General features: G+C 42.4%; 1 protein-coding gene across 1 annotated transcript; it reads left to right on the forward strand.

The window, feature by feature from the left end:
* Positions 1–2,644: 2,644 nt before the first annotated feature.
* LOC107513107 (TAR DNA binding protein) lies at positions 2,645–10,588 on the forward strand. Its single transcript, XM_016149387.2, has 6 exons — positions 2,645–2,991; positions 4,017–4,265; positions 5,211–5,374; positions 5,954–6,094; positions 6,662–6,832; positions 7,231–10,588. Exons 2-6 carry the CDS (start codon positions 4,028–4,030, stop codon positions 7,759–7,761), a joined length of 1,245 nt encoding a protein of 414 aa, XP_016004873.1. The 5' UTR covers positions 2,645–2,991; positions 4,017–4,027; the 3' UTR covers positions 7,762–10,588.
* The last annotated feature ends 42 nt before the right edge of the window (positions 10,589–10,630 follow it).

The raw sequence follows: 10,630 nt of genomic DNA on the forward strand, positions 1-10,630 counted from the left end.
AACCTATTCTGAAAACTGATTAAGCTTTTAGGGGAAACCGGAGTTCAATTGCAACTTACTTTGAAACCATCCAGCAAAAGGTAGCGATAGCTATAAGAGATAGATACAAAAACCGAATATGGCAAGATAGTAACAACTGTTGCATCCGGGTAGTGGCTCTGCTGATGCTTGTTATACGGCTGTTCAATTGTCCCATAGTTTGAAATTTTTTTTAAATAAAGTTTAAAAGTTAATTGTTGAAGAAATAACAGAATGAGAAATCACCATTTTGTAAACCATTCTAGAAATAACTAATTAGGCCAGAGTTATCAAAACCACTGGGTGAAAATGCAAAGATAAACAGAAGATTTGGGATAGTCTCAGTGTATCTACTCGTAGATTAGTTCCAAAAGGGGAAAATGGTAATTTACAGGGGTGAATAGCAGCAGACCCCCTACCTCAACTAGGAGATAAAGGGACCCGTTTGCAGATGCTCTGGTTCTCTGGCCAGTACCTTTTCTTTCCAGTTGAGAATCTTCATCTTTATTCTGGAAGAAAGCCTCCCCTGCTCCTCCAGAGAGCTGTTGGGGAATCCCTCAGTCCCTCAGCATCTGCCCAGCACTGGCACCCACGCGCTTCATGCCTCCTGGGACTGTTTTCCAATTGTTTTCTGTTCCCGCTCCCACCTGGATACAGACTTCTCCAGCCAGGTTGTGGCTGGATCTCGATTTCCTCGTCTGTCTTTACACTGTAGTTTTAGCACAACACTGGATATGGCGTAAGAGCTCAGAAAATCCTTTCTGATCCATTATCTTCAGAAAACATTTAATAAATCCTCAGAAGAGAGGAGATGGATGAGAACAGATATTTTTTGGCCCTCTAATAACCTTCAGGCTTAATATGTAAGGAATATGAACAAACAAGCAAACAAACCAAGGGAACTTACAAAACATATTTCAAATGAGTAGAATTTTTACAATCAGCACTGCAAAGCTGAAACCCAGCTAAACTCAGCTAAAACTCAGCTGAACCTCAGCTAAAAGCGGGGTCACTCTTGTCCAGCCTCCTGGCTTTATTGATTCTCTTCCTGAAAAAGTAACTTACCATCATCGAGACTATGTTTGTTGATCTTCTCAACTCCCCTGCAAACTTCTGGGGGAAAGGACAGCCTTTGTGGTTTTGTCCCTGTGTGACCTTTCTCCAGTTTCTGCATACCCAGCTCTGCCCACTTGTAGCAGGCATCTAAGGTCCCATAGAGCTGCCTACACTACATGCCTCGGTCTCACTCAAATTTGTCGCAGAGTGTGGCCCAGGAAAGTAGAGCTTCGGGGTCTGAAAAACCTGGGAGAGCAATTTATGGGCTAGGTGACATTCTTGGGCAAGTGCGTGACCTCAGGCAAGTCACACGGACTCCAAGCCTTGGTTTCTTCTTCTGCAAAATGGAGATAATAAAAAGGACTTCGCCCCCAAAATGACAGGGTGGATGAGATGACACAGACCTCCCTGATTCATCCAGTGTTTTGAAACGTGAGTGACCATCAGGGGCTGTCTGTCCAGCCTGGTCCCCTGTATGCAGGGCTACCCCTGAGGGCAGGTAAGCGTCATTCATCCCATCTGCCTCTACTCCCTCCTCCCTCTCTCTCCAAATTGATTCAGGCATAATCTTGTTAACATGAAAAGCAGACATCAGAGATGGGCTTGCAGGACTTAATATTGATTCCCTAGGAGGGTATAAGAAGCAGGAGGTACTTACTACAGAGCCAGATGGCTGGGTTCAAATCCCAGCTCCACCATTTCCTAGCCCTGTGATTTGGGCAGGGTTACTTAACCTCTGTGCCTCAGTTTCCTCATATATAAAACAGGAATGATGAAACAATGGCACCTATCTTATAGGATTAAATGAACTAATGCATAAATATAGAGCACTTGGGTATTACTGCATTTCATTGAAGCCGATACACCAATACACTACAAAATTAAAATTGCTGCCAGTTAAACCAGGACACATCATCAGTGGAACTGGAACTGAAATCACATGTCGATTTTAGAAATGTGAAACAAGAGGTGTGTCTTAACACAGATGAAGGACACTATTATTATTATTATTATTATTATTATTATTACTGCTGCTGCTGTTGTTATTGTTATTAGAGAGACCTGGAGCTGGACTATGTTAGCCTTAGGGTTAGGTTCCAAATCCCAGGTCCACCACTTACTATCTGGGTGACATTATGTGAGCTACTTAACCTCTCCGTGCCTGTCTCCTCATCTGTAGTGCCGATGGATGGTATCAGTAGTACCTTCCACACGAGACTGTTGGGGCAATTAAAGATGAGTACAGTGCTTAGAATGCACTTAGTACGTGGTAGGCGCTACCACGGCTATTATTTAAAACAAAGTTATTCTCTCCAGGTGTGGAGCATGGCTAGTGGGAGCAGAGGACGCACCCAGCTGGCTTTTTAGACAAAGGGCCCTAGCCTGCCCCGACCTTCCAAGATGCGGGAAGATCTGGAGCGCCTGGGACCCCCCGCGTCCCGCCCCCTCCGGCCCCGCCCCACCCCGCCGGCCCCCGCCCCGCCCCTCTGAGATCCAGCCCCTGCGCTCATCTCGCGCACTTTAAAAGTGCGCGAGCTCCGGCCGAGACCCCAGGCCGGCGGTTGGTTGGACGAAACCACCCGTTACGCTACGTGGGGGGAGTTAAGCGCCTGCGCTTCCAAATTTTCCCTACTTTTAGCTTTTCAGGTCAAGGCGCTGGTCTTATTTTAGCCTTTCAATCCGCCCCGTGTGCTCAGGCTACGAAGAGGGAGTGCGAAGCCTCTGGGGAGAGAGCTGCCGTGTCTCCGTGCGGCGCCCTTCCCCTCCCGACCGGGCGCCGGTGGGAGAGGACGACGGCCGGCGAGGGGAGGAGGCGGCCCTAGCGCCATTTTGTGGAAGCGAAGCGGTAGCTGGGCTGCTCCTGGACCCCTGGCTGCTCGCGTCTCCGTGTCGGGCTTCCTAGCAGCAGCCTAGCGGGTGAGTCGCGGACGCTTCTCCCTGCGGACGCCCTGTGTGCCTCGGCTCCGGCGGTGGGCGGCCTGAGCCGTACGCAGCGGCTTCGGCCCCCGCCCCGGGAAGGGGACCGTGGGACCGGGCCTGCTTCGTCCTGCCCGAGCGGGCTCGCGGGGGAGCGTCGTTGGGGCCTGGCGCGGGGTGGCAGGCGGCGCCGAAGCAGGGACGCTGGGCCCGCGGTGTCGTGCATACCGAGGTGGAGCTTTGGCCCGGCGTCCGGGCCTGGGCCATGCTTCGTGCTTTCGGTACTTTGCACTCTGGGGGACACTGCCAGCCTAGGCCTTGTGCCCCTGCGGCCCCACCCCGGGCTGCGCTTAAAAACTCCTCCCTCGGTCGTCACGCATTGGCTTATGGGAGATGGCGGCCCGCGTCGCGAAGGACCTGTCGCCGCTGTCCTTGAGGCTCAAGTTTGGAGAGCCCCCGGAAGTCCCCAGATGAGAAACAGGAACTTTTTTCATGGTCTCTGACCTGGGTCACTGCTCCTGTTTAGTTCTCAAGACTGACTGTCAGTATCGCCGTTTAGGGAAACCACCTTGACACTGCCCCTCCACACGCACGTCTCGAGCAGCTTAGGTTCTCCCGGGCATTCAGGATTTTTACTTTCTAGTGTGTATCTCACGGTTGTAATAAGATAGTGTACTTGTTTGCTGTCCCTCGCTTACCGCCACCTCTCTCCCAGCCCCTGTAACCACCATGCCACCCCAGATTAATCGGTTTCCCAGTCAGTTACAGCTGCAGCACCAGATGCATAGTAGGCTCTCAGCAAATGTTTATTGAATGAATTGGCAAAGCATCCCATTTTACCAGGAATCACTACCTTTGCCGCCTCCTTTTCCAGGGATAGCTGACACGTGTAAGAATCCAAACAGGCAGAATTTTTCTAGGATTCGTAGGACAGTGGCATGGTAGTGGTATTAATCAGCTGATTGTACGGAAACAATTCCTTTGACACAAGCGTTGGTCATTCATATATCTCTTTTCCATTTAAGAAAAATAAAAGATGTCCGAATATATTCGGGTAACCGAAGACGAAAATGACGAACCCATCGAAATACCATCAGAAGACGATGGGACAGTACTGCTTTCCACAGTTACAGCTCAGTTCCCAGGGGCCTGTGGCCTGCGCTACAGGAATCCAGTGTCTCAGTGTATGAGAGGTGTCCGGCTGGTGGAAGGAATTCTGCATGCCCCCGATGCTGGCTGGGGAAATCTGGTGTATGTTGTCAACTATCCCAAAGGTTTGTTCCCACTTGGTTTTGCAATAACGCTGAAGTGTAGTTGGAGATTGTGGCCTGTTTTCATGATGAAACATCTATAACCCAAGTGTTTTTTTTAAATGTTGCTATTAGACTAGTTCGGAAGACCGGTAGTTTAAGTTAGTGAAAACTGGAAATTACAGGACGTTTTAAGAGAAAAAACTGTTAAAATAGCTGAACAGATGTTGCCACATTGTTTAGATAATGATGTGTCAGTGTAGGTTCATCAGTTTCGATAAATGTATCACCATGATGGGTATTTTGATGATGGGGAAGCTGCATGTGTGGAGGAAGGAGGTGTATAGAGACTCTACCTTCTTTTCAATTTTGCTGTGAACCTAAAACCGCTCTAAAGAAGAAAATCTATTTTAAAAAATGTCATTGAGCTACTTTTTCCTTCCAAGTACTGAATTTTTAAAAATGAACTAAGATTTTTATTACTAAATTAATGCGAGTTGAAAGTTTAGAAAAGAAAAATAAAACTAAAATCACAAATCCACAGCTAGAAAGAAAGTTGCCAATATTTTTGTCATACAGCCTTTAAGTTATAAGCAAATATATATAATAGGCAAAAGGATTGTAATCATACTATTTTTCTAACCTTTTATCTGCCTTCGATAATGTATTTTAAAGTCAAAGTGGAGTTTTTATTTTGATAATGCCTTTCGAGAGGGGAGAATGTACAATTATAATGTTTAGATATTAGGAATCCAGAGGTGAGGATCCCTGGTTTGCACCAGAAAAGCACCTTAGCCACTTCTTCAGTCCCTTATTCTGTCCTTGAGAGTCAATGTCACTCAACCAAAAGTTTTCAGGGTCTTACTGTTCTCAGAGTCTTTCTGCTTTTCATCTTTAGATGTCAGAGGCGGTGTGTTTTAAGTAGTATTAAATGAAGAATTCTAAAAGGTTTCTGCTCATTTTGTTTAGATAACAAAAGAAAAATGGATGAGACAGATGCTTCATCAGCAGTGAAAGTGAAAAGAGCAGTCCAGAAAACTTCTGATTTAATAGTGCTGGGTCTCCCATGGAAAACAACTGAGCAAGATCTAAAAGAATATTTTAGTACCTTCGGAGAAGTTCTTATGGTTCAGGTAAACTTTGATTTCATTTGACAGGGTTTATTTCTTACAAACGAGCATCCAGAGTTCCCGTTGTAGTGGCACTGCTCTTCGTGCTCTTCGTGTTCAGAAAGTATTTAGCATTTGTTATATATACACATAGGGGATGCCGACAAGATACTTGGCTTAACACTGTTTTCCTTTGAGGGTGTGCCCTGTATTTTCGCCTTTGCTATTGTAAAATCGTGTTGCCAGAAGATGAAGGAGGTGACGTTAGCTTTTTTCCTCTTTAGCTTATATTGATGGGAGATTTAAAAACCTTTTCTGCTTTTCCATCTAATTAAAGACTTGTGAACATTAGATTTAGTTTTTCTTTGCATTATAAAACATTTTGTTCAAATTCTATTATGAAGATGAGTTTTGCTCTACTAGTTACGGAATTTAGGTTCAACATTAATCCTCTTACTTTTACCTGAAGCGTGACTTGGTTTAAGTTTTAATCAAGCCACTGTGTCCAATTGAAGCCATTTATGTTGTTAAGGAATTCTCATCTGGTATGTGTGTGGGAGGGGGGTGTGTGTGTGTGAATAAATTTAAATGATTTTTTTCTAGGTCAAGAAAGATATTAAAACTGGTCATTCAAAAGGCTTTGGCTTTGTTCGATTTACGGAATATGAAACCCAGGTGAAAGTAATGTCACAGCGACATATGATAGATGGACGATGGTGTGACTGTAAACTTCCTAATTCTAAGGTACTTTGCTATTTCTTCTGCTTTGGAAACTTGCTGACAAACTTCCTTAGAAGACACTGAAACATTAAATACGATTGGATCTTTTGCCTCCTTAAAGCCTTAGGACCTTAATGCATGCTGAATATTTTATGATCGTTTGAAATATTTAGTGTATCACCCCCTTTAACTAAAACTGTTCGTTTTATTATTTTCTCTTGTTATTTTTAGCAGGTTGACAATTTCTTACATAGTTACGTGTTAAAACATAAGCAGAGTACATTAATCTTGTTACAAAGGTCTAATTTGTTCTGAGCAAGCAAGACCAGCTTATTTGGAACATTACCGTTTTTGCCAGGGCATTGCTTAGTCATCGACTTTTCTAGATCGAAATATACTTTTATGAACTTTTAACTTTAAAACTTTGTTCCTCAACAAAATCTTAACAAGAACTGCTAATGCAAAAAAAAAGCATACCTACTTTTTAATGGACACCCTAATATAAAAGGCCGATCAGGCGTTGTTATATAATGGCCTTGTCATTGCTCATAAAATATTTCTGATGTTTTTTCTTCCTCTGAACTTGACCAGCAAAGCCCAGATGAGCCTTTGAGGAGCAGAAAGGTGTTCGTTGGGCGTTGCACGGAGGACATGACTGCCGACGAGTTGCAGCAGTTCTTCTGCCAGTACGGAGAAGTGGTAGATGTCTTCATTCCCAAACCGTTCAGGGCGTTTGCCTTTGTTACATTTGCAGATGATCAGGTATTTTTCTCTTTAATAATTTTGTCCCAGCTAATTAGGCAAAAAAAATTTTTTTTTTTTTTTTTGTACTTTTCCCATCCAGCCAATTGTCATCCTTAGCTAAGCTTTCTGACTTGGTAAGCTATGGGGTGTATGGGCCCAGATATTTGTGATAAATGCTTTAGTATTTTTCAGTATGTGGTGTTTTACTGGGAGTGTTCTCTACCTTTAGAAAGTAAACTGAAAACCCTTTGCTGCTAATACTAAAGCTAAAGGCTATTTTACGAGTTTTAAATGAGCGTTCATTATTTATTTTTCTTCCAGTTTAGATAATGGCTTGACATCTAAGTTTTATTGCTACTTTGATGTGTGAGTCAGTGGTTTAGTCACCCTTATTGACATCCCTTATTTTCTTGTAGGTTGCCCAGTCTCTTTGTGGAGAGGACTTGATCATTAAAGGAATCAGCGTACATATATCCAATGCTGAACCTAAGCACAATAGCAATAGACAGTTAGAAAGAAGTGGAAGATTCGGTGGTAATCCAGGTGGCTTTGGGAATCAGGGTGGATTTGGTAATAGTAGAGGGGGCGGAGCTGGCTTGGGAAACAATCAAGGTAGTAATATGGGTGGGGGGATGAATTTCGGTGCTTTTAGCATTAATCCAGCAATGATGGCTGCAGCCCAGGCGGCGCTGCAGAGCAGCTGGGGTATGATGGGCATGCTAGCCAGTCAGCAGAATCAGTCAGGCCCATCGGGTAATAACCAAAGCCAAGGCAACATGCAGAGGGAGCCAAACCAGGCCTTTGGTTCTGGAAATAATTCTTATAGCGGTTCTAATTCAGGTGCAGCAATTGGGTGGGGATCAGCATCAAATGCAGGGTCAGGCAGTGGTTTTAATGGAGGCTTTGGCTCAAGCATGGATTCTAAACCTTCTAGCTGGGGAATGTAGACAGTGGGTGATGGTTGTATAGACTGGTGGGAATTCAAATTTTTCTAAGCTCATGGTAAGTATATTGTAAAATACATATGTACTAAGAATTTTCAGAATTGGTTTGTTCAGTGTGGAGTATATTCAGCAGTATTTTTGACATTTTTCTTTAGAAAAAGAAGAGCTAAAGGAATTTTATAAGTTTTGTTACATAAAGGGTTGAAATATTGAGTGTTTGAAAGTGAACTGCTGTTTGCCTGATTGGTAAACCAACACACTACAATTGATATCAAAAGGTTTCTCCTGTAATATTTTATCCCTGGACTTGTCAAGTGAATTCTTTGCATGTTCAAAATGGAAACCATTGATTAGAACTACATTGTTTTCTCCTTGTTTTAATTTGAACCCCACCGTATGGATTTTTTTCCTTAGGAAAAATCTCCGTTTTGGAGATGATGGTGTCACAGTGTTTGGTTCTTTTGTTTGTTTTTTAACACTTGTCTCCCTTCATATACAAAAGTACAATATGAAGCCTTCATTTAATCTCTGCAGTTCATCTCATTTCAAATGTTTATGGAAGAAGCACTTCATTGAAAGGGGTGCTGTAAATGCTCTGCCATAGGAATACTTCCGCCTACATGCTTTCTCATTCAGGAATTCGTCATCACGCTGCACAGGCTGCGTCTTTGACGGTGGGTGTACCATTTTTATCCGCTACTCTTTATTTCATGGAGTCGTATCAACGCTATGAACGCAAGGCTGTGATATGGAACCAGAAGGCTGTTTGAACTTTTGAAACCTTGTGTGGGATTGATGGTGGTGCCGAGGCATGAAAGGCTAGTATGAGCGAGAAAAGGAGAGCGCGTGCAGAGACTTGGTGGTGCATAATGGATATTTTTTAACTTGGCGCGATGTGTCTCTCAATCCTGTGGCTTTGGCGAGAGAGTGTGCAGAGAGCAATGATAGCGAATAATGTACGAATGTTTTTTGCATTCAAAGGACATCCACATCTGTTGGAAGACTTTAAGTGAGTTTTGTTCTTAGATAACCCACGTTAGTTGAATGTGTTAAGTGAAACGATACTTGTATTTCCCCTACCCCTTTGTCAACTGCTGTGAATGCTGTATGGTGTGTGTTCTCTTCTGTTACTGATCTGTAAGTGTGGTAATGTGAACTGAAGCTGATGGGTTGAGAACATGGACTGAGCTTGTGGTGTGCTTTGCAGGAGTACTTGGAAGCAGAGTTCACCAGTGAGCTGGGGGTGTCTCAAAGAAGGGTGGAAGTTCTAATGTCTGTTAGCTACCCATAAGAATGCCGTTTGCTGCAGTTCTGTGTCCTGTGCTTGGATGCTTTTTATAAGAGTTGTCAATGTTGGAAATTCTTAAATAAAACTGATTTAAATAATATGTGTCTTTGTTTTGCAGCCCTGAATGCAAAGAATTCATAGCAGTTAATTCCCCTTTTTGACCCTTTTGAGATGGAACTTTCATAAAGTTTCTTGGCAATAGTTTATTTTGCTTCAAATAAACTTATTTGAAAAGTTGTCTCAAGTCAAATGGATTCATCACCTGTCATGCATTGACACCTGATACCCAGACTTAATTGCTATCTGTTCTTGCATTGTCCAAAGTGAAAAGTTTTTTTTTTTCTTTTTAAATCTAGTTTTTAATAAGTCTGGGTGACCGCACCTAAAATGGTAAGCAGTACCCTCTAGCTTTTTCTTAGTGCCTCTGTGCATTTGGGTGATGTTTTATTTACATGGCTTGTATAAATCTCCATTGGGAAATCATACCTTCTAAAAGGATTCTTCTTTGGGGGAGTGGGCAAACCAGTGTTAATTATTTTTAAATGCTTTGTAGCAAAGCATATCAATTGAAAAGAAGGGGATATCAGCGCCTTTCTAGTTTGGGATTTGAAAAGTGGAATTAATTGCAATAGGGATAAAGTAGAAGAAACCACAAATTATCTTGTGCCCAAAATCCATTAAGAAGCTCCATAGCTTTGAGAACTAGCAGGGTGGGTTGTCTGTCTGGAAGTGTTAAGTGAAATGGGCTTTGTCTTCCAAAGGTGGGGGAAATGCAGTGATGTTGAATAAAATCGTTTACAAAACTCAGATTAGATTCTCGCCATTGTTAAGGATGTAAAAGCAATAATATATTGATTATTGTACTTTTTATGTAACTACGATGAGAGTGGAGCTCTTTTCTAATGGAAGAATGTAACAAATCTTGTGTTTGATGATAGTTTACCTAATGCCCTTATCTAATTAATTATGATAAATAGGTTTTTTGCAAGTTACATGTTTTAAACTTTTATAAGTGAAGTCCTCTTTTAGACTTGTGATCGCCACGTTGTTTCATTATTCAGTTTCCTCTGTAAAAGGATCTTGCATTGTTTTAATTTTTTTTTTTTTCCTGCATCTAAATTGCATGATTTCCAAACCCTGTACCATCTGAATTTTGCATTTTAGCATTTGCACTATTACTCAGCAGCAGTAACATGGTAACACTTAAAATGGTATTCGGGGACCTCCAAAGACTAAACTGACAAGCCTTCAAGGAGCCCAGGGGTAAGTTAATTTGTCAATGGCATGGTTTTAATCCCTTATTTACACTTGTGTAAATCTAGTTACTGGTCTTAGAAGGCTTTCAGTGTTGAGTAGCCTTCTGTTAATATGTTTGTGGTACTATATAGCTATGGGTATTTAATTCTACCCTAAAAATTTTTTTTGAAGTTTAGACGTAAACTCTTTGGCAAAGATTTGTTTTTAAAGTCTATTTGGTCATCTAAATGCATTCATTCTAAAAAATTTTGAACCAGTTGAATAAAAATTTTTGTTGCCACCACAGTTTAGTGTCTGGAGTCTTACTGGAAAACACAATTTCCTTTT

This window comes from Rousettus aegyptiacus, unplaced genomic scaffold (assembly GCF_014176215.1).
Source record: "Rousettus aegyptiacus isolate mRouAeg1 unplaced genomic scaffold, mRouAeg1.p scaffold_m13_p_1, whole genome shotgun sequence".
NCBI lineage: Eukaryota > Metazoa > Chordata > Mammalia > Chiroptera > Pteropodidae > Rousettus > Rousettus aegyptiacus.